This window comes from Arachis stenosperma, chromosome 8 (genome assembly GCF_014773155.1).
Source record: "Arachis stenosperma cultivar V10309 chromosome 8, arast.V10309.gnm1.PFL2, whole genome shotgun sequence".
Taxonomy (NCBI): domain Eukaryota; kingdom Viridiplantae; phylum Streptophyta; class Magnoliopsida; order Fabales; family Fabaceae; genus Arachis; species Arachis stenosperma.
This window is the reverse complement of record NC_080384.1, coordinates 52,116,232-52,140,752: the sequence shown is the minus strand read 5'-3', so window position 1 is coordinate 52,140,752 and position 24,521 is coordinate 52,116,232. Positions and strand designations below refer to the sequence as shown.

The following is a 24,521-nucleotide window of genomic DNA, read 5'->3' as shown; positions in this document are numbered from 1 at the left end:
GTGAACAAGACACCCAACTTGATGCACAGAATACACCATATTGTTTCACAGAATACATAACAAGATTTTATTAAATAATAAAGCTTCTTACGTTTCAGAGGACACATAGCGATCTTCTGTCGATCCCAGGTCAGGCTGGTTGTCCCTGCGAAACAAGATACAATTATTAGCAAACAAAAGACACCAAAATCTCAAATACACAGCACAGCAAGACATACCCTCTGCAGCAGATTTACAAACGTTTTCCCCTAGCCATTCATCGAGTTCGTCACTCGATATTTCATATGTCTCCTACATTCATAAATAAGACGTTAACAAAAATAATTCGATGATAGACCATAGTATAGCTTACGAGGTACTGTACCCTCAAAGTATTGATCTTCTTCAGGGGGAATCCTCCACAACTACTTTTTCTTTTTTTGTGGTGTTCTGGGTGGAAAAAAAACAGTACCAATCAGAAATAAAAAATTAATTTTATCACAGAATTTATCCAAAGAAGTGCTTACTCTTTTGGAGTTGTTTTTGTTTCTTTCTTTTTCTTCTCCTTCTCCGCAGGCAATGATTCTTGCTCCTATAAGTCAATAACAGACGCTTCAGTTAATACACGAAATCTTTATAACGAAGCCAAAAGAAAGGAGTAATAATTTCAGGACATTACTCGTCACTTGGTTCAGATTCAGATTCTGAATCAGAATCCGACTCCTCTTCCCTCTGCTTTCTTTTTCTTGAGTCCATTCTGCAGGCAAACAATCATCATTTAGACATACTAAATACACCCAATTGAATTCATGAGACACACCCAACTGAGTATACATATACCCAACGCAGCAAAAGAAACACCCTGCTTAATAAGCTACATACACCCAACGTGGACAAGCAATACACCAAACCCTATAAGAAATTACACCCAAGTATGGTACTTCCCCTTTTTGCCGGGTGTTTAATTCCCGAATCCTCCGAGTCTTCTTGAGCCTCAGACTCAGAGGTAGAAGTGTCACTCTCGGTAGTTTCTGTCTCCGAAGACGATGTTGAGCTCGCCTTCCTTTTTTTTGTTTTTTATTTCCTGTTCTTTTTTTTTTTTTCTTTTTTTCTCATTTTTTCTTTTGTCTCTGCCAAATTCAGAATCCCCTGAAACATGAGATATTTAGTTAGCACCATTAGGGTAAATAAAGTACACTAACTTATATGATTACTCACCAAAGTTTCCTCTCTCTCTTCATCATTCTTTTCACCAACTGCTCCTTAGTCCAGTTGGCAATCCATGGCTTGGTGGTCTTTCACCCCTGTTGTTGCGTTTGTTTTTTGAAAGGTGAAAGTAGATTATCATCAGGGCGAAGAGGCAGCCATTGATTGCCTTCTTCTTCTTCTCCTGGTAGTCTGTTATGCCCTTGATCATGAAGGTCAAGACATGCCCCCCCCAGTTTCTGTCCTCTATGCCCTCCATCTCAAAAATCGGGACCAGGGCACCGGCGATATTTTGTTTATCGTCGTTGGCAAAAGGAACGCCATCTGTATGTAGAGGATGATCCTCTTGAACATCAGGCGTTCCTCTTCGTTGCCAACGCCGATTTCCATCATTTCATCGGTAAGACTTTTGAGGGTCTTACCCTGGAATATTTTATAAATTATTTTGTCAGATTCAGAAAGTTCTTGTAGTCAACTTTCTCAGGAAATAGATCTCCTACAAAAAGGAAAACAACAAAGCAACCAAGTCAGTTCAGATACACCCAAGCATCAGGTTAATATACACCCAAGCAACAACTTAATATACATCTATAATTTGCTAATTACCTGTTGCATTGATGCCAAGCGCATCACCTATTTTTTTCGGGGTTATATGGAAAGAACCATATCCTCCTCAGTTTGTTCTCCCCAAGTTTGAAGTTTTTGCCAACTCTCTCAAGAGTTGGTGATCCACCCTCAGTGGTGGGATGTGCATCAACCACCGAATCCAAGATCCCTGACAATGGCCTTCTTCTCCTCAGTCATGTTTCTGAACTTATCATTCAGGAGATGTGTGGCACATTTGAGGTCTTTGGTTTGGTTCTTGCTGCCATTTCTCTGAAACTAAAATACACCCAAAGACATCAGTAATATACACCCATATATATGACTCTACACCCATTGAACACTAAGATACACCATTGATAACAGTAAGATACACCCATATATGAGTCAAGACAGCCAGATATTCGCAAGATACACCCATTCATAAAGTGAGATACACCCATTCATAACAGTGAGATACACCCAAAGATCTCAAACAAGATACACCCATGATTACAGGACATACACCCATAGATATTATCAGATACATATAGATATCAGACAGATATCACTCAGCCATGCTTCAATATAAAGCCACATTACAAGGTTAAGCAGTTTACACCCCCGAATATACGGAATAAACCCCCAAAAATCAACAAAAAAGCAGGAGAAACAGCAGGAGAACTTAGAACGACGTAGAACTAAGAAGAACGACGTATAACTCAGAAGAACGACGTATAACAAAGAAGCAACAGTAACAGTAAACCCTATCAGAACGACGTAGAAGAAAAGTAAAATATACAGTATTTTAATGCACTTACGTTGAGTATTCTTGGTTTGTTTTTTCTTCAGATTCTTCTTCACAGAGAGGTTGATGGTGTTTTGATGCAGTTTTCAAACTACGATTTCTATATTTTGAAAGTTGATCTTCGCTCGAAAATGAGAGGGTTTCGTTGATTTGAAAGTGCCTTGAGAAATGGAAGAAGTGGAAGAAGTGGAAGAGTCTCCCATACGTAACCGTTCGAATGCTGAGCGCGTGATTTGGACGCGACATCTTATCTCTCTTTCGTGCGCGTGTTTCGTGTTTGGACTGGGCCAACTTGGTTGCTTGTATGCTTGTATGTGTAGCAGGCCCGTAACTTGAAACCAGACCCCTATCCTAAATAAATAATTCATATTCTATCTCTAACAAATTTGTTTCCAATCATATGAGCGATAAATAATATATTTTCCAAAATCCCTTCTTATGCACTCTCATCCTCCTCTATATATATATATAAAGGCAAGAGATGCATTATCAAAGGCATGCAAAATTCTAACCCTAATTTATGTCTCTAAGATTTATATTGAATTGTCATATAAGACATATACATTGTCCTTAAAGAGCCAAACAAGATATTCCCAAATAACTTATTGTAAAAGTGAGAGCCCCTTCAAGGATTCAATTTTAGAACAAATATAATAAATAATACTAAAATTTTAAAGGAAAAATAAAAGATAAGATATAAATTGATATAATACATCACATCTTATAAGCACAAATATTCTTTAATAAAAACTTTTTAAAATAATAAACGTTTAACAAAATAATACTTGGAGAGTCAAATACTTCTGTTTTTCATCAACAAAAAATACTTGTCATCAATTATGTTTACCACAATAATGTTTTTCTGTTTAACATAAACAAAATTATTTGATAGTTAGATTTATTTTATCAAATGTTTAATATTTTAAAAAATATTTTTATCTTTTTATTTATTTATTTATTTTTGAGTTATTCACAGACTTAACAGGTTAAGCACTAATACATCGTAGATCTGAATTCTATTTAAAAGTCTGTTATTGATGAATAGATTATTATATGTACAAATTAGTTTATTTATTTATTATTGTTAATTTTTGAATTTTTTAAATATTATTTTAGTAGTTATTTTTTTTTTTACTCTTTTTCTCTCTTTTTTTTCTTTCTTTTTTTTTATTTGAAAAGGATTTGAATGTAGAGGATTGGACCAGTTCATAGGTAATGAGAAAAAGAGGCCCACGAATAATAATAAATTAATATGGCACACATTTTAACCCTACAAAGCACGTGCCACATTTTCCTCATGTGTTCGAAACGTTTCTTCCCAATTTGTGAACCACATTAATTAGCCCTTAGTGTGGGGGCTTCACTATCTCACATTAATAGGGCCAAAAAATATAATCCTTATATTACATCAACACTTTTTTCAAATTATATATATAATAAAATACAATGCCTCAAAATAAATATACATATCAAGAAATTGAAACAAGAAAACCACAAAGGCCATGCTTCCTTGTACTGTACACAAAAGACCAAAATTCAACAACTCATTCAGCAAATCATGGACTAAGCTACAATAATATATATATTATTTTTTACGGTATTTTTTAGTTCGACAAAATAAAAATTAATCTGTCATAAATTTAAATTTTATTTAAAAAATTATTATTTGTCAATAAATTATTATATGTATAAAATAAAATATAAAATTTCGACACTTGTTTGGATAGACGAATAAATTAGTAATTCGACCAACACAAGTTAATTATCATATTATTATTATTATTAATTATTATTATTATCTTAAAAGGTGCAAGATAAGTTTTAATATTGTGAAGCAAACCTGAGATATGTATGCCATCTTTTTTTCTTTTGAATAAATTTTTCCAACATAAATAAACAAATGTTAGAGTCCATCAATCCCACGTGTATGGCATTTTGGGATTGGTTCATAACTTTATGCAACCATAGAAACATATCCTAAGTTTGAAAATACCATAAACATTAAAGTTTAAACAAGTCTGTTCTGATGTATTAAAATCTGTCTAGTTCACATCCAACCATCTTGATGGAGTCAATAAAATAAACAACACAAAGCAGGTTATCACTAACAACTGCTCAAAGACTATATATGTTTATCTTATCTAACTATACTTTATATTAATTATTGTGTGGCCAATTTGCCATATATCTCAATACAGCTGTATATAATAATAATATATACACATACACACACACACTTGGGATGAAATAATTATGCATTTTTTCTCACGATATCTTCTAGTCTATTAGGCTAGTTAGTAGTTACTAATCTATCGCAATTAGTCAACTGATAGATAAATAATTTAGCTATAGTTTTGACACTCCAAATTTTATGGTTTTGTTTTTTATGGAAAGACAAAAATTACCCACCCAATAAAACACATCTATAAAAAAAAAAGTATTATACACTTTAAATATGATAAATCAAATTTCTAAAATAAAAATGTATATATTGAAAATAAAAACAAGAAAATGGAGCCAAAGTCAAAGGACAAGTATTTAGCAAGAACAATTAGTTAATTATAATGTTTTGTAATTGAGTAAGAGAAACAACAGGCAAGGACTTAAGAGGTTTTCGGCTGAAGCATCACTAGATTTAGTTTTGATTATTTGATATTATAAAATTATTGTATTATGGGAGCAATCTCTCTCTCTCTCTCTCTCTCTCTTAAATTCAAGTATAAAAATATTTTCGTGTCTAATTGACTATATAAATATTACTAAAATTAAAATAATATTTTTTATATTTTGATATTTTTTATTTTTTAAATAGAAAATATTAAATAATTAAAAATACTATTTTAAATTTTAACAACACTTTAAAGCATTGTAGTCATTATAATTATTGTAACATATCCATAATAATGGAATGAACATGTATATAAGAAACATTGTGTTTGTTGAGTCTTCAAGATTTTTAAGGCTTCAAAGGGAGGTTTGGAGTAGATGAACAAATAATAATAATAATAATAATAATAATAATGTATGAGTACAGTGATGCATGGTAATATTTGAAAATAAAATAGTGATGGCATAGAGATAATACTCAATTTGGTTCCTAACCTTACACGCGAGTCTCAATTTAGTCCTTGAAGTTTCAATTGCTTCTATTTAGTCCCCAAACTTTGTGAACATAACTCATGTTAGTCCTTGAAACAATTTTCAAGGTACAAACGTTATCGGAACACTGTCGTAACAGTCGGATGCCACACTAAACTTTGTAAAATGATGTCGTTTTAGTTTTGGTATTCAAATAACCCAAAAACAACATCCTAAATAGTGTTTATTAAAATTTTACCTAACAAAATAAGTAATACGATGCCCTTTTTGAGTTATTTAAATGTCGAAACCAAAACTGCATCATTTTACAAGTTTTAACGTGACATGTGATAGTCTACAACAGCGCTCTATTAACGTTTTTATACTAAAAATGGTCTCAGGGACTAATATGAGGCACATTGATAAACTTCAGGAATTAAATAGAAGCAATTGAAATCTCAGAGACTAAATTGAGACTCGCGTGTAAATTCAGGGACCAAATTGAGTATTATCTCGATGGGATAAGAGTGAGAGCTCATCAAGTTTATTATGTTTTAAGGTGAGACAATACATAGTAGCTTAGGTTGGTAGTTCCTCGTTATAAAGAGACCAACCAATCAACTCAAGAATGCTGCATACACCATTATCACTACTTCATTCTCAAAGCTACCTTTCATCATTTCATCTATCTGTCTATGTAATAATTACTTGTTTATATATTAATATTCATATGTTATTGTTCCAAGCTCTTAGATTCGAAAATTTAATGGCCTAGTAAGAATTAAGTAGATTATTTAGTGTGAATGTTTTTTTATTTTCATTATCTTTTTTTTTTCTCCCAATAAATTTCAATGTCATGCAAATAGTCTTATCAATTGCTAGAGTAGAATGTGCAGCAACAATCGATCAAGTATTCATGTGCATGTGTGTGTATAAATATCTCACAAACAAATATGACAAATCCTTGAATTTTGCAAAAAAAAAAAAAAAAAAATAACACATCTTCGTTATTGTATTAATTAAAAACAAAAAGACGAATAAGTCCTTAGTTTTTTAATTCAGATGCTATCGATCGATCTTTTAAAATATGAGACATTTAAATTTTCTCGTCCAAAATATATAAGAGCAAATCGATCCTTTGATCGAAGAAATTTAAATGTCTCGCGTTTTAGAAAATGAAAAACATTTTTATATTTTTAATTAATCGATAATTTATTTAATTATTTGTCTTCGAGATAAAAAATAAGAGATTTATTTGTCATTTACTCTTAAAATTAAATTAAGATATCCCATTGGAACAAATAAAAACAATGATATTTATTTTGAAAAGTTTCACGGGGTAAAAATATAGGAAAATTTTTAAATATATCAGTATATCGATGTTTTAGTAAATTTTAAGATTTAGATTTTTAAAATTAACTATTAAAAATAACTAAAATACTAATGTATCAGTACACTTGAAAATTTATCAAAAATATAGTGTTAAATAGAATCATGAATATCTATAAATATATTAAGTAAAATCTAAATTACTAGTGCATTTTGTTTGGGCTTTTAGGAGCAATATTTAATGAATAATTAATGACAATCACCAAAATAGGTTACAAAGGTAATGATGAAGGATTGAAGGTTACATCAGAATGTGTCCATTTTCATGCCACCACCACCACCATAAGTTTCTGCTGCTTGTGACAAAAACCCTGAAAAAGTAACTCCTTATGGGGATTTACCATGCTTGGATTTGGACAGAAAAAATTCAATATAATCAAGTGAGCAGTGAGGTATATATATAGTTTTGTTGAACTAAGTGCTAAGCGGGTTCAATTTTAAATTAAATAAAATCAACTAATATATTTAGAGAAAAAATTTTAAATATTTTTAATAATTATCTCAAAAGACAATAATATCTTTAAAATTTTTTTTTTTTTTGGTTCTTGATCTGTTTTTTTTATGAGATGAATAAGCTCCTTTATAAATATTTTCTCTGTATTAATAGAATAAACTTACAAAACATATTAAATGGTTGATTAATTCACTAAGATGTGAAGAGTAACAATACAAGTGAAGTATCTTAGGCCCATAAATAAGTGTCATATTAGACCCATAAATAAAGGTCATTAGTAATGTATAAAAATTAAAAAGAGATGTCATAGTATATAGATTGTACAAGACTTAACAAGGTAACAAAGGATTCCAAAATCAGAGAGCTCTAGTTTTTTTTTTTTCTTTCTTTCTTATTTACAAGGTTACAACTCTTATTCTCTTCTCTAGTATATTCTGTCACCGGTTGTGTTATTTTTTCCTAGCCTGAACCATCTTCACATAAGAGTCAATTAGAATTGAGATTTTTTTTGTTGAAAGTTTCATGATCTTTTAAGGATAATTATCAAGGTTATTTAAATTTTTTTAATTTTTTGTTATTTTTTTCAAATATATTAGCTAAATTTATGGTATATAATTAAAAAATATTTGTGATTTTTAAATTATTTTTACTTATAAAAACTAAATTGAGAATATATTAGTGATTAACATGTCATCTAAATATATTTTGAAGAGAAATCATTAACAAAAGAGATAATCAATCCAACAAAATTAAATATCAAAGATAAAAAAAAATATTTTTTGTCAGAAACTTCAAAATTTTTCAAAAAAATTATCAGAGAATTAAAATGAATATTCACCCAATAAATTTACTTCCCGTAATATTATAGCAGAGAATGTTAGAAGAGAAACAATTTTAGTAGATACACAAAAAAAAAAAAATATTGGCTTTCTAATATTTGTGATATATAAGATTTTCTAATATTATATGTTTGTCCTGAATTGATTTTGTTATATATATATATATATATATATCTAATGTAATATAAATAGTTGTAACGTAGTATTGGTTACTAGTAAATCACTGTAACAAGGAGCTATTTAACATCAATAAGGAGTTTTCATATATGCTTCTTATCCACTACAATTTAACATAAAAAAATACCAATAAATCGTTTAATCTTAAGAATCAAATCACATCAAGTACCTGTTCAAGACTTAAACTTATTCAATTTAATTCGAAGAATGATACTTATTAAATAAATAGTACCAACATGGCGATTTGTATGTCCCTTTTTTATTTTTTAAGCTCTTCATTTTCTAAAATCGCGCTACCTTGGACATTGGCACAATTTACGGTTAATGTTTTAAGATTTATTATTATAGATTGTAAGAGAATTGTAAAGTATATAGTAGTAAAAATATATATATCCTACTGAAATCGCAAAAAGAGGCAGAGAAAATGGATCCTTGTAATAATGCATGCCTTAATAATGCATATCATATATCAGCAAATAAAGGTATCAAAGTTGATCGCACTATTTTATTATATGTGTAAATCATAAGTCTTATTTTATATCTATATATACACGTAAAAAAATAACAATAATTTTTAATTTTATTTCCTCACCCTATATAACACATATGCTCATATATTTATGAAGTTATTATCTTACATTGAGAGGGGTCCATTTATTTATTTACTTTTTAAGTAATGCAAAGAACGTGTTTGATATTCGATATTGTTATCTTATTATTATAAACCGATCCTAACTTATTAAAATAATAAAATCCAAGTTGTGCAAAGAAATATATTAAAAATAATAAATGGGTCAAAATTATGAGAAGGAAAAATGGTGGGTTAAATGAACCTCTCATTCTCTCAACTATAATGTGAGCTTGGAATGTTACCATCAAAGACTTGATCAAGCAAATGGAAAATCAAAGTGTTGTGAACACTGAATCTAACAAGTGCTGTCATAATCACTCAGATTTTTTTATTTTTTATCTTCTTTTTTATGATCCACGTTTCGTGAAACTTCGGTCCATGGTCTTCTTATCTTCTTGATCCACATGTTATTCCATTGTCACTCACGTGGCCAAAATGGAAACTGAAACCCTATTTATTTATTTATTTTCAGATTAATTTCTAATGGTGTTAATGGAATTTATGAAATTGTCAAATATATATGATTTTATTGCATGAGGAGTTATATTGATGTTTGGCAAGATTTTTTTTTTCTTTTTTGGGAGGGTCAGAATCAGTCTTGTCCTATTACACCTAATTACTTCAAATATTTTTAATTTTTCTACACATACTTTTCTTTTCTTTTCTTGTCCTATTACATCTACATCTCTCTCATTCTCTCTTTTGTCTACTATTCATCATGTTGAAATATAAATTGATATTTTCTATTATTAAATAGAAGATAAATAATAAAAATGAAATTGTGAACCAACTTTTCACGTATAATACTGAAAAGGAAAAAGAGGCTTAACAATTGTGCCTATTAATTCCTTAGTAGAAATTAATCACCTTTTCCTCCTTGAACCTAGTTGAATAATCACTTAAGTAACTTATATTATGTACAACTCTTGGTGAGATTTGATCATATGATACAATCTCAAAATTTAAGATGGATGGACATTACAACAATGTGAGATTATACTATATATTATATTATATATAGTTATATACAACAGAAGAAGATAACTATGAACAGGTGACCCAAAAGGCCTCTTGGGCTAGTTGCTTTCTCTTGCCTAATTCAAAATCCATGCCCAGTGTGGTCCTCAATGTTTTCTTTGTCCCAATCTTAGCTGTGGCTTAAGCTTTTGTTGGACCAGACCCAAAAGGAAAAGGAGGGTGTGTGAGCATGTCATCTGCTTGATATGAGACCAACAATTTCACTGCTAGGTTCTGATGCAAGCATGAGAGGAGTCTTGCCTTGTTTATCTACTACATGTGTATTGGCCCCCCTGAAAATAATAAAATTAAGGATTAATTGTATGTACCGTAAGTAGAAATGGAAAAAAAAGTTTATACTTCGTACACGTATCAAATCATGTGTTTATCATATTCTAAAAAATGTCTGATTCAACCAAACAATTATCTCAATAATGAACATAAAATGAGTCATAATGAAACTGAATAAATGCCCTGTCCTTTAATAACTACCTCAGAGAGTGGCTGATTCCAACAATAAAAAAAAAAACATGCATGAATATAATGCTCTCAAGTGTTGTTACTCACTTGAAAAGTACCAAATGTATATGTATTACTTAGAAAAACATGCATTATCCAGTCAATTATAACAATGTTTCACTAGCCTTAATTCTATGAAGTTTCTCATGAACTAGATGCTTAGCACATAAAGTAAGATAAGAAATGTGATTACAAGTGAAGAAACAGAATATAACAATAAGAGGCAGGGTAGATCTTCATAGCTAGGATAGATAATTTCAAAGGCATATAATATATAGGACACACAGTATGAAGAAGAATGGGTTTGTCTCCTCTTAAGTGCAGCCTGTGGCAAGTTGCACTTTAGAGCATAAAGTACATCATCTAAACTTCAGATGTAATCTAAAACTATTTTTTTTCATCAATGGTTCAGATGCTGAACTTCAGAGAAGCTAAAGAAATAAAGATATTTGATAGGGATATCAGATAGAACTACTGACATAACTACCTTTGAGACTTTCTCAGAATACTAGAATAGGAGAAAAGATCAGGTTTCATTTGAGAAATATTTGTACCAAGTTTTTAATTGAGGAAGAAAAAGAAAATGTATCTATATTTAAAGAGAAAACTGCTTGTTTTGCTGTAAAAGAAAAGTAAACGAAAATGATATTTTTACAATTACCAAAAGTTGTCCAAAATTGAACAACTTTCAGTTAATAACTTATATTACTACCTTAAAATAAGTAATTTTGCAGTTGCAATCTTCCCTCTAAACAGGCAGTAATGTAATGGTGTTCGACCAATTGAATCAACTGCATTTATATCTGCACCATACTGTAGGAGCAGCTCCACCATTCCAGCATCAGATACAAGGCATGCCAAGTGAAGCACACTTGAGCCATCTTTTATGTCCTCCATGAGTTGGCTTTCAGTTTCAGATGACATGCTTGAGTGACTTGAAGAAGGTGTGGCAAAAGAATTTCCTATTACAGAAACCAATTATTAATTATACAGTACTTCAAGCAATGCTATTGTCAATAGCAATAAGATTCCATGAGTTTGAGAATGGTTGGATAAGAAAGAGATATACCATCAAATTGACCATTTAAATTTAAAGCATTGATATCCACACTGGATCTCACAATATGCCGGTACACTGATTTCTTGTCATTGGCAAAGATACTTTCCCAGACCAGTTGTGCCACTGTACGGAGACGATTGTTGTTTGGTATCCGGCGAACAAAGACTTTCTCAGAATACTACAATAGGAGAAAAGATCAGGTTTCATTTGAGAAATATGTGTACCTAGTTTTTAATTGAGGAAGAAAAAGAAAATGTATCTATATTTAAAGAGAAAACTGCTTGTTTCGCTGTAAAAGAAAAGTAAATGAAAAAGATATTTTTACAATTACCAAAAGTTGTCCAAAATTGAACAACTTTCAGTTAATAACTTATATTACTAGTTTGTAATTATAGTTTAAAATGTTTGGAACTCGAAAGGGGCTTATAACTTTAGATGAAAAAAGAAAAGAATAAGTTAAAAGACAATGTGCGAGATCCATGTATTAATTACTTTCAGTGAAAGTTGTCCAACAACTTTGTATTGTTGAAATAACACAACTGATAGAGGAAATGGTTAACAGATTAAGGAACAAGGGATAAGCATCCATCCTCTTAGCCTAGAGTGTACTGATAAAAGCTTAACTGGCATATTTTCAAGAACCTATTCACCAACTTCACACTCACATGACATGGACAAAATGGCATGATACTTTCTAACCAGCAGAGTTTGAAATTTTAATTTACAAAATGGAGTTCAAGAACATATTGAACATTGACCAAAACTTTAACTATGTCTAAGTTAACCTGTACCTACATTCTCTAGCAATGAATATAACTCTGTAGCAATCAATTCTTTCAGGATTATGGAGCAACATATAGGATTATACTCTTATCAATTAATGCATGTCATTTAAACTTAGTGGTGGGTCTGGCCACTAAAAAAGACCAAGTTAAGGGTGAAGTTCCCCATTAACTAAGTTCAAATTGTATGCAGTGAGCCAGTAATTGGTTTGGAGAATAGATATGTGTCTGAGAGAATACACATTGGATAGATTGAACAAGGAAAAAAAATATATTAAGAGGGTATTTGGACTTGAATAAAATGAAGGTTAACCTTTTGGTCAGGAGCTTAATCCAAAGCGAAGCCTAATACTGCTAGAATCCAACATCCTTAATCCCAATAAATGCAAAAGTCATCATGGAATTCAAAAATAAATTCAATGTCCCTTAAAATATCCAATAGATTAGTGCAAGCTTAATTCTATCTCGCACTCCTTCGCCATGCAAGAATTTCTCCTTTTACACAGTATTCTAAAGATGGAAAACTTAAATAAAGAACTTTAGCAGAAAATTTTAAAATATACATTTAATTCCCACAGATATATTTCTTTCAAACTAGGAAGCAACTTGAAATTTTCATTAGATTAATGGTTTATTACCTTTGCATGGATGAACCTCTCCTTTAGTGAAATGGGATCATCATATGCAGGTTTTCTTGCATGAAATAATTTGGTTCTGGTGCCCTTAGATGATCTGAATTGGGAAGGTGCATGTCAGAAAAAGTTCTTAAAAGCTAATAAATCCCCCTTGGTGTTGGAAATACTTACCCATCAAGAGTATCATCTGTTGAAGTTTTCGAATGCAATAACTCCTCCCAAACTGAGTTTGCAAAGAGATTGCCAAGTGATTGAAACATGCTTAAAACTGAGGAATCCCATACTTTCACATCAAGTGTCAGTGATCTTACCTGCAAAATATGTTTTCCAGTTTATACCTTATGCAAAGTGAATATTAAAACAAATTTATTTTATTTATTTGGTTAGAACATAAAATCATTCATTTATATGCCTCCATTCAACAGAACAAGATTTTCAAACTGGTCTGGATTTCAAACATGCTTCACCCCCATTCTTCTAAACAAAAATTGAATTTTGACACAAGGCAGATGTAGTTTATGCATTATCCACTCTTCCAAGCCCAAGGAGGCTTGTGTGAGAGAGCATGTTAGGATATCTCTACCCAACAACATTAATCCTTTGGGAAGATGCAGTTCTGGTAGTTTTCACTTCAATGATAATAAAAGCAACAACCAGACATGGTGTCTAGCAGCCATGATACTGATGCAAAAATTTAAACAAGCAACCTCAACTACTTACTTTGGATATATGTACACCAAGATTTCGATGAACACCAGAACATTCAATGCATACAAGGATGCCAAGGTTTAAGGATGCCCAGTCTGGTTCAGATTTACCACAATCAGCACATTTGTCATTCCCATTAACCCTTCGAAGAACATCAATTGGCTTTTCACATTTTATACTGTGCTTATGCTTCTGCAAGCCATTCGGTGACCTATTTGACTTGGGGGTGATCTTGCATGCCAAACCTGAATTTACTGCCATTTCCTCATCAGAAGAACTTTGTACTGAATCAGTTGGGCTGGCAGAATCCCAGTCACCACCTTCTGAGCGAGAAATTACAGGCTGAGGCTGCAATACAATTTTTTAACGATTATAATAATCTAAATTACATGCATTTTTTTTTAAGCAACTCTATCAATATATGGATTGTTCTATGTTTGCCAAAATATGGAAGTCACCTCTATCCTTTCCACAATTTCTCTCTTATAATTTCCCCCGTTTTTTTTTTTTTTTTTTTGTCAAAATCCGATGCACTACATATTAGATTATGATACACAAGAAAAGGTGTTCCTTGATGCACTACACTGCATGTTGAATTTGACACATTTTCTTTTGTGCCAGGACCCAAAAATGCAATATGGTGGATTTTAACATAAAAATAAATGAGAGAGAGAGAGAGAGAGAGAGAGAGAGAGAGAGATCATATTCTGATAAATTATCACAAAACACCATATTACAAATGCTATACCAAAACCAGAGACATCTCCCTGCTTATTTATAGTTTGAGATGTAGTTTGAAAATGCCAAAAGAAAAATTGATAAAATGACTATGTACCTTTCCCAGTGTGTGTATAGTGAGCAAGGATGCAATTACTCCGGTTATCTTTTCCATCCAATCCCTTTGGTCCAGGGCATTTTCTGCCTACATTGTTTCCGTATGTATTATCAAAAATATAGTAACAATATCAAAACTCAAAAGCCAAACACATGCGTTAAATACATTTTTGGTATGATTACCTGCAATGTATAAACCTTTGAAGGAGAAACAATCCTAAAGCAGAATCTTAAATCTGTCTGTTCCGCATCAACCTTGATTGTTGATGTAAGCAAGTTCACCGTATGACGAGCAACGGGCTTTTCATCATTGGCTCCATGAATATGTGAAGATATCAACCGACTCAAAATGCCAGAAGAATTATCAAAGGTATGATGACTCTTCTGCGAGTTGGCACCCTGAAATGGTATTCATGCTTAAAAATTATTAAGAAGATCAATTAATGAGATAAGCATAATCAAGCTTAGAGTACAAATACTTGATAATTACTACCATAGTTTCAAGATAATTATCAATTTGGATAAAGTGGAATACTGGAGAATCAATGTATCTTGACAATTATACAGAACCAATGTGTCTAGGCAATTATATGTATCTAGGCAATTTATAATTGCCTAGATACATTGATTCTCTAATGTACTACTTTGTCCAAATTGCTAGTTATTTTGGAATCGAGGGAGTAACTTCTAATCAGACACTTACATGGAAGAGAGTCAATGGTTTGCGAAAGTAGTAAAGCATTCCGCGACTATCAAGAACAAAATACCTTCTCTTCCAATCGCCTCTTAAATTGCTGGATCGTTTTGAGAGAAACCCTTCTCGAATGGTTTGAACCTAAACATTATTTGTGCACTTTTCTGAGACGAACAGATTCCAATGGATAGGACTCAGATATTAAAAAGACTAGATTCATATTTCAAAGAGGAAAAGAGGATGAATTGCCATATGCTATAATACCTTTCCGGTTTTGACAGATTCTGTTACTGCATCTAACACATCACTTGATATCCTAGAAAATGGAGAGTCTCGACCAGGAGAATCATAAAATCCCTTCAAGGACAACTTACTTTCTTGATGGACAAGTTGCTTGTACTCTATCATTCTTTCAAATAGAGAAACCTGCTCCTCATTGTGACTTTCCCTTGCTTTTTGTACATATGACAAAACCTGAAACAAGGCAAATACAAGAAAGGAAAATTCTTCCATTCATTCTTATATCAAGAACAATAATCATAATTCATAATTACAAACCAAAAGTTTTGCACAATATGATTGAAAGAAACATCATCTACAACCACCTATCCATGCAAAAGATGTATAAAGTTAGTGGCAATACCAGTTTGATTCTGTTACTTAGGACCCTATTAGTCAGTGGCAGTAAGAATTAGTCTTACAGATACTAGGAGGATTATATAATTTTATGATACTTTTTTTTATCATATATTAAGAAACCAGGTGATCAGCAATGATTCCTTAGGATTAGTTTTGACATATACTTTAAGTTCATGATTGATTCCTTATTTAACTAGGATTGGGAGCATAGTACTATAATTAGGGATTAGTATATTGATTATGGTATCAGATCATATTCTCTCAGAAATATATATCCATATATTCTTTTGTAGTCTTTTGCTCTTCCGCTTTCTTCCTTTCCTATTTGAATCCCACATTCTCCATACTTAGTTTGCTAGGGTATCAGCACCAACAGGAGAAGGAAAAGTGTAGAGTAAGTTTTTGGCATCTTTTAGCATATTGGGAGAGTTGAGATGTCTCTCTAATATCATCTCTATCTTGTAATTCATCAATAGACACTACTCCTCGATTCTAGTTCTAGCAGTTTACCATCTTCAACTCAAGTTAAAAACACAATGAGTAAAGAGATAGTGGGAAAACCTCAACAATGAAGGGCTCCAACTGATGTAGTAGTTCATATCCCTGCAAGAGAAAGAAGTTTTAGAAATAGCATAGGCGTGATACTCTGTATGGGAAATCCATATGTGATATGTCACAATGTTATATACCTGTCGAAAATATTGAAGATGAGCATCCATTACTCCAGTGACAGCCTCCAAAAACTCGAATCTTTTTTTGGCCTCGACATTGTGAAGAGCACTAATCTAGGAGATAACATATGTTCTGTATTAAAGAGCTAAACAAATACTATAGTTTACAGTATTGTTCAAAGCAACCTATCTTGTTAACTAAAATTACCAGATTGAAACGGGCTTCTTCAAATGAGCTTCTTGCATTGTGCAATTCCTGGAATGTCTCTACCAGATTAGATTAAAAAATTCATGGTGGCCAATGACAACCTAATACAATGTATATTGGGAAAACCAAAGGTAAGATTTTGGACATACCTCCTCTATTGCAATGACGATATCCTGCCTAGTACTTTTCCTCAATGACATAAACTTCTCCCGTGCCTGCGAAAAATCCATGTTAAATTGTGTTATGATCAAGAGATATGCCAATGGAGTTTCAACACCTATATTTTGTTTTTCAAATGTGCTAACTTTTTTCCCGTGGACTTGACAACTTTTAAGTACAAACTTCATCAGCAATTGAGAAGCACCTGGTCATATGCAATGGAAGCCTTGTCAAAACGCTTTCGAGCTTCCTGCAACGATTATTTGAAGCATGAGAAGGCTAAATAAAAAGGGAAGGAAAAAGGCTTCACAAGACATGTGATTTGTAAAGATCTTACTTTTTAGCTTAATTGTATGCATTAGCAATGTAAAAAGGTTTTACAATGTCATCCAATAAAAAAATTTGTGATTATATGGCCTTTCGAGATATTTCAGTGGTTGACTAAACACTTCTGCTAATGCGATAATATATGATTGGATGTTAACGTAATTTTTCAAACATAATATCAACCCTTTGGGGAATTATTCTTTACAAAGTGTCTTACTTTAAAAATTGAGTTCCATCACTGATAGTTTCCATGTCCATAGTTTCAACTGATAGTCTTATATCATACAAATTAGAGCTGCATAGTAGCCTCTTGAGAGAGGATGGCGGCATCACACTATATCACTCATGTATGAACATTTTTAAAGTTTTGCACTACTTAAACGTACCTTGACATCCATTATTTCGACATTGTAGATGTGAAGTAGACGGTCAGTCAACATTTGCTCCACCTAAGAAGCCAAAACAAGTTTAGTCAACCTAGCAAATGTCAAACACAAATCTGGCTCTAATTTGGTGCATGCTATGATGGCTATTATTGTGGTAGCTATGGTAACTAAGTAACACTGGAAATACTTAAAAAGTATTGCTAAAATTAAGGTCACATTTTTTAACTATTGGAAAACACTTTTTTTTTTAAAAAAAAGTAAAAAGGTGTTACCAAATAGTAAAAAAATGTAACTTTAATACTTTATAATTGTTGTTAAAATTATATAGTCAGCATAATGATAGCTATCATAGACTTCACTCTCTTACTTAAAAAGATCTTCAACAGTATGAGTCTGTTTGTTCTATGTTTTCTACTTATAGTATTTTGTGAAGAACAAAGTAAAAATAATAAAATTCCTTTCTTTTTGTTTTTTTCTTTTTCATTTCTTATACATGTAAACGGTCTCTCTGTAGACATGATACATGACAGAGCACAATTACATCATTTGATTCATGTAGCCGACCCCACTTAGTGGGATAAGGCTTTATTGTTGTTGTTGTTGTTGTTGTTGTATTTTCACTTTTCCTTAACAAAATCATAAAGAGAGAAATCAAACAAACCTTATCTTGCATTCTAAAAGAAAATAAAGATTGTAAAGCCACAACTTTTTGCCAGTTTTCTATCCTTGATAAAAGAACAGAAAAATATGAAAGAAGATAATACTAAACAAACTGTTACCTGTGTCCTAAGAGCGTCCTTGAATGTACTGATGTCTCTCAAAGCCATAGAGAATTTGGTCATAACAGGCCCTAAGGATGCCAAAACAAAATTGATCAAAACTACTAGGAAATTAGAAAAGGATACAAGTTTTCCTTCAATTAGAATGAAGCAGATTAGCAAACAACAACAACAACAACAAAGCCTTGACATCTTTGACCACATTTCCTATCCCATGGGATGTTAGAAGCTCCTTTAATGGCCTAAACATATCATGCAAAGAATTGGAGTATATATCCAGAAGACCAAAAACGAGGAGGCTCCCCTAAAGTAAAGATCAATAAAGTTAGATGTGAAACTCATTTCAAAGCATTCTCACTTTAAAGGATCCAAATCACAGAAATAACATATCTAATGCTCCTTCAATCTTGTGAGCTCAGGGTGAATAAATAACCTAATGTTTAACCTCCAATATATCTAGCCAAGATCTCTAACAAAGCAATAAGCATACAAAAAGCAGTCATTTGGGCTTGCTTTATCAGGAAAGACAAAGAGGAGGGAATAGACCAACAAGCCTTACCTCCCAAAGTTACAAATAAAGGATCAGAATGTTCTCCCCCAAAATTTTCGAGGGCACTTGCAAAGGTGAAGTCTCCATCACATGCATCTAAAAGCCCATCCCTACAAAAGGGGTTAAAATTATCAGACCACAAGAAATTCAATGGCATGAAAATACTTCTACTTAATTAATTAGAGAATCGCGAGTCAAGTAAGGAAGTGGAAGCAGCTGAGGTTCTAGTCTTTTTATTTTTCATTTTTTTAAAAAATTAATTAGAGATATCATTGAGTTAGGCTACTCCATGCTTTCAATGCCAAAAGCTAGCTCAAGATGAGAGGATTATTGCCAACACTAATATAGAATATAGAGGCTACGCCTACCATGACTATATCAAGTTATCAACTAACACTGTGATACTTCTGATACACTCCCTCATGTCCAGGACTGAACATATGGAGCTTAAAGTATGGAAGAACAGGCAAACTTTCTAAGAAATAATAAGCTCTAATACCATTTTAGAATTGAGTAACAAGGCTAAGCCAATAATATCGCTAACATATATTAAAGTCCCTCTCTGCCTTCTTAGGAGAGCGGAGAGATTATAATTTACAAGAAATTCTTGTGTGGTTGTGGGGTATCAGATTGGATATACTCGTTCTTCTCCACTTATAAAATAACATTCTAACGTATAAATGTTAGAACGACACATAACTAACTATGAATTATTAATTTAAAAGCGACCAAAAGTCAAAACACACCAAACTTAGTGCTCTAGGACAATTAAGCCTATAAATATGGCGATATATTCACTTAGCAACCACAGAGGAATATCATCAAACACATGGAAGATGGTTTGTATAGAAACAACTTAAAAGGGAAATTAAAGAACAAAAAATGAAATTGCACGAGAAATGAAAACTTACGTGTACTTTTTACACCCTTTGTAGAATCTCCAGCATCTGGCGCGTAACGATTCTGCACCTTCTTCCATGGTCTGCAGCTGCATTGCGAATCATGCATCCACACAACCCATTCAACCATCATCAGCCAAAAGTAAATAATAAAAGGAAAGAAAAACATGCATGACATGAAAAATCTACGTAAAATTCACTCTTTTTTATACGAATCGAAGCAGAAAAACGCAACGATGACGTAAATGATTAAACCTGTTGGCGGAACATGGGAGAGTCCTGTAATTTGGCGAAATACATGCTGGAAGGATGTTGATGTTGTTGTGTTATTGGATCAAAAGAGAAAAGAGAAGAAACGAGAGGCATTTGATTTTCTTTTCTTGTGTAATTTTCTGAGTTCTTTTCTCTTTTGTTTTTTGTTTTTTTTTCTTGTTTGGATGAAGATTGATTAATAAATGTTGTTACTTAATAAGGCATTGCTGTTTGCGATTTTTGATCTCTGTCGCTCGAAAATCTCAATTGCTCTTCTCTCTCTCTCCAACTACCAACTAACTAACTAGGTCAAAACTTTATTTCATGTAAAATATAATTAAAAGATGTTATATTACAATTTAATCAAATTTATTAAATTATTTAACAACTCTCGACTATTAAATTTATATAAAATTAACTGGACGTTTTGTTCGTTGTTGTTGTTCTTATTATTATTATTATTATATGCCTTAGCAAGCTTAAGGTAAACAAAATTAATTATTTTATGATTCTTTTTATATTTTTATTAAATTTATAGTTAAATTATTATATTTTTAATTAAATCTCTACATTATTCTTAATTTTGTAATTAAGTATTTTTTTAGTATAAAAAATATTAAAATTAATTAAACATTTATCTATAATTAAAAATCTTTCTAAATATTTTACCACATATTTTTTTGGAAAAAATATTAGGTTACTTTTAATGTTTTTGACATAAGAAGGATTTAATTACAAAATTAAAAATAAAAATAATATAAAGACCTGCTTAAAAAAATCTAATTATAAATTTTGTGAAATTATAAGAATCAACGAAGTAATTAAACTAAAAAAGACAATTACTCTTACATCTTTTTAAAATTAAAAATCTCATGTTATTGGATAATAAATTTGTTTTGCACAATCCTAATAAACAAACTATTTATATATTTAACCAATTCAATAAATTAAAGTTCAAATAAAAATAAACTTTCAGAATACATTAAATATATCATAAACTTACACAATTATTTATCAAGTTTTATAGTTCAATCAAATGATAGAATAAATTAGTTATCTAAAATTTAATTAAAATATAATACTCTATATTTTAATAAAATATAAGGAGATTCATTTCTATTATGGGTATAATGAGAATTATTATGTGACATGAAATATGGTAATTTTTTTCCTAATTTCGAACAATACCAGAATAATTACTAAAAAACAATTAGCCTCTGGAAAGCACAGAAAATTTTAAAGAATATATAAGATGAAAGATATCAAAGTAAGTTAATAATAATAATAATAATATACACCTAAGTCAATCTAATGATGAAAAATAAAAATTTAGAATAGAGTAAAAATCACATTAAAAAGAACTGCAAGAGAATCTGATGTTTGGAGAAGCATATCTTTTTCCAATAGTGAAGGAAAGAACAGAAACGTGGGTCTTGTGACCTTGTCTTCATCACATTCACACAAAACTTGTTCTTCTGATCTTGTCTCATTGGGACTCTACTGACATTGACCAACACTTTTTCTTTTCTTTTTTTTTTAAAAGAAAAAAAGCATAAATTCTTCATTTTCTACTTTATTTCACAATTTTTAGCTGAGTTCATGTTAAATGTGAACAGAACACTTTACCAGTTTCACCATAAATTGGGCTTATCTAAATGGATTTGAATTGCATTCACATAACACTATACTTTGCTCTTAATTAACATTCTTAATAGAGAATTAATACTTATATAGTAGAGGAGAATCAATTAACTCAGTATCCATGAAAGGTGAGCATAAATAATATATTGTTACCATTATTCTAAACTTTTTTTTTTGGTAAAAATGTAATGAGTCTCTAGTTTTCTTTTTGAAACCGCCATAGAATAATATGCCACATACCAATTCCACCATAGCTTATAAACAAGTAGATGCTATAATTTATGCATCATCCTTAAAGAGTGTTGCACTCTTTGTTAATTAAACAAATCTAAACTTTTCATTTATTATATTTTATATTAATGGTTCAGATTTAGGATTTATTAGGATTTGAAGTATTTTATTTTTTATTTGTCCTTTTTTGTTATCTTTAATATCAAGTTAATTTCAGAGAGTGCTACACTAGAAGCATTGCATTTCTTTTTTTCATTTTTTCTTTTTTTTTTTTTCTGGAGCGTTTTAGCATTCACTGTAATTTTTATATATTTTTTTTGTTCAAGATCACAGGTATCTTGCAAAGGAAGCAATCTGGTGCGAGCCGCGAACATTCACATTGTGGTAGGGCCAACTCTCTCATCAGGAATGTTACCTCCAAAGAGATTATTGAAAATTTGAATGAGAAGAAGGTAGAGGCTCTAAAAGAAATGTGGGGTGCTTCAATCTTGATGCAAAGTGAGGAATACATTGGTGCAAAAAAGAAGCTCCTCAGTGCACAGAAATTATACCCTGAACTTGATAACATCAATCTTATGCTTACAATCTGTGACATACTACTTCTTGCTTCAATTGTAAGATTATCATCAGATAATGAGATTCACCTTGATTGCATTCTTGATTTGATATATCCATCAGCCACTTATTCAGATGCTAGATGTTATCTTCATGATCTTGTTACATTGATAAATGGAATCAAAGATGAGTTTCCTGGATCTGAGTTAGCACTAGAGATTGTAAAGAAAGCACTGGACATGGTTTCGGATAAAGAGAAGCGTTTTCATGATCATTGCTTTAGGAAGAAAAATGATGCCGTTTCTTGGAACGAGGTTCTTAATGGAGAGAGCACAGAATCTGCCTCCATTTTGGAGAAAGATTTCCCAAATCTTGAAATTCCATTTGAACATAGGAGCTTGGAGGGATCCTTAATTGAAGATCAAGAATGTCAACAAAAACAAGAATTCTATAATTTTGAGGAAGAAAGAAATGCCATTTTGTTTGAACCAAACCAGATTTGGGCTATTCACTATAAACATGATGAGGTTAAATTCAACCAATGCCCTTATGCAAAGATCAATGTCAAAAGTGGTGATTTTCTTAGTGTTACATGGTTGAAACCAGTTCCATTTAATGATGATGAAAGAATGTTGTGTAATGCTGGTTTTCCTCTTGCTTGTGGAGTCTTTTGCCTAGACACAAATGCATGTGATGATCATGTGAGGACTAAGATCTTTTCCTACAAATGTTGTTGGAATATTGGTTTGATGAATGATCAGAATCAGCATCAGATTGAGATTTACCCAAAAAGGGGTGAAATTTGGGCAGTTTACAAAGATGGGGTTCTTGATGATTGGAGCTGCAATCCTGAAGAACTTAAAAGGAGCAAGCTTGGATTCATAGAAATGCTTTCTGATTATTCAAAATGCAAAGGTGGAGACTTTGTTCCTTTGGAGAAAGTTAATGGTTTCTGCAGTGTCTTCAAAAGACTAACATGTGGAAGAAAGAGTCCTACTTTGTTTCATGTTCCTCCCCAAAAACTTTTTCTTTTCTCTCATAAGATCCTATCTCATAGGCTTATTGGAGGAAGAGACGAAGCTTTATTTGAATTGGACCAAATGGCTTTGCCCAACAAACTGATCTTCAAGGATACTAATCCTTGTGATGTTGGTGAGAAAATTTTATCAAAATGTGATTTTTCCACTTGCCAAGTTTGGGCAATTTATTGTGGAAAAGATATGATGCCACGCCAATATGCTTTGGTGAATAGTGTAATTTCTAATAAGCATGTTAGTGTGACACTCTTAGAACATGAATTAGAAAACTTTGAGAAAAGATTGATAGGAGATAGATTCATTGCTTGTGGAATGTTCAAACCTTGTAATAGTAAGGTCATGCTGAATATGTCACATTTCTCTCATTTGGTCAATTATGTGAATGGTGCAACTAGGCCACAACAACACTACATGATTTATCCCAAGAAGGGTGAAATTTGGGCAGTGTACAAGAATTGGGATAGGAATTGGGGGAATAATGACTATGAAAAATGTCAATTTGGAATAGTAGAAATTATTTCAGACTTCTCCAAAGAAAATGGGATAAGAGTTGCTAAACTGGAAGAGGTGCAAAATTGTGTAACATTTTTCTGGAGGCAAAAATATGAAGGTTTTGATCTATGTTTTACTGTTTTTGAAGCAGATATGCATAGGTTTTCTCATCAAGTTATAGCTTACAGAGTTCCTGGAATTGAAATGTATGGTATTCCTGAGGATAGTTGGCATCTTGAACCTCAAGCAATACCTAATCAGTAGAAATTAGAAAATGTTCTAGCTGCAGTATCTTGTATTAAG

At 31.6% G+C, this 24,521-nt stretch overlaps 2 protein-coding genes across 2 annotated transcripts; one reads left to right on the top strand and one right to left on the bottom strand.

Moving 5' to 3' along the window:
* Positions 1–9,944: 9,944 nt before the first annotated feature.
* On the bottom strand, positions 9,945–20,372 carry LOC130946608 (ADP-ribosylation factor GTPase-activating protein AGD1-like). The gene is made up of 20 exons (XM_057875408.1): positions 20,266–20,372; positions 20,023–20,099; positions 19,121–19,221; positions 18,562–18,632; positions 17,783–17,845; positions 17,275–17,319; positions 17,060–17,125; positions 16,911–16,958; positions 16,721–16,816; positions 16,593–16,634; positions 15,657–15,866; positions 15,402–15,533; positions 14,882–15,097; positions 14,700–14,786; positions 13,877–14,212; positions 13,328–13,467; positions 13,160–13,253; positions 11,749–11,917; positions 11,392–11,641; positions 9,945–10,453 (listed from the first exon to the last, which is right to left on the bottom strand). The coding sequence occupies exons 1-20, from the start codon at positions 20,308–20,310 to the stop codon at positions 10,354–10,356; spliced, it is 2,388 nt and encodes a 795-aa protein (XP_057731391.1). The 5' UTR covers positions 20,311–20,372; the 3' UTR covers positions 9,945–10,353.
* Positions 20,373–22,024: 1,652 nt separating this feature from the next.
* LOC130946188 (uncharacterized) lies at positions 22,025–24,482 on the top strand. Its single transcript, XM_057874862.1, has 2 exons — positions 22,025–22,031; positions 22,468–24,482. Exons 1-2 carry the CDS (start codon positions 22,025–22,027, stop codon positions 24,480–24,482), a joined length of 2,022 nt encoding a protein of 673 aa, XP_057730845.1.
* The last annotated feature ends 39 nt before the right edge of the window (positions 24,483–24,521 follow it).

Excerpts from the sequence above, each read along its gene's own strand:
- LOC130946608 (XM_057875408.1), bottom strand. The coding sequence starts at position 20,310 with ATGTATTTCGCCAAATTACAGGACTCTCCCATGTTCCGCCAACAG. Across the intron at positions 16,635-16,720 it reads ATCTTCAATATTTTCGACAG|GGATATGAACTACTACATCA; the intron begins GTATATAACATT and ends TTTCTCTTGCAG. Across the intron at positions 13,468-13,876 it reads TTGGTGTACATATATCCAAA|GTAAGATCACTGACACTTGA; the intron begins GTAAGTAGTTGA and ends CATATTTTGCAG.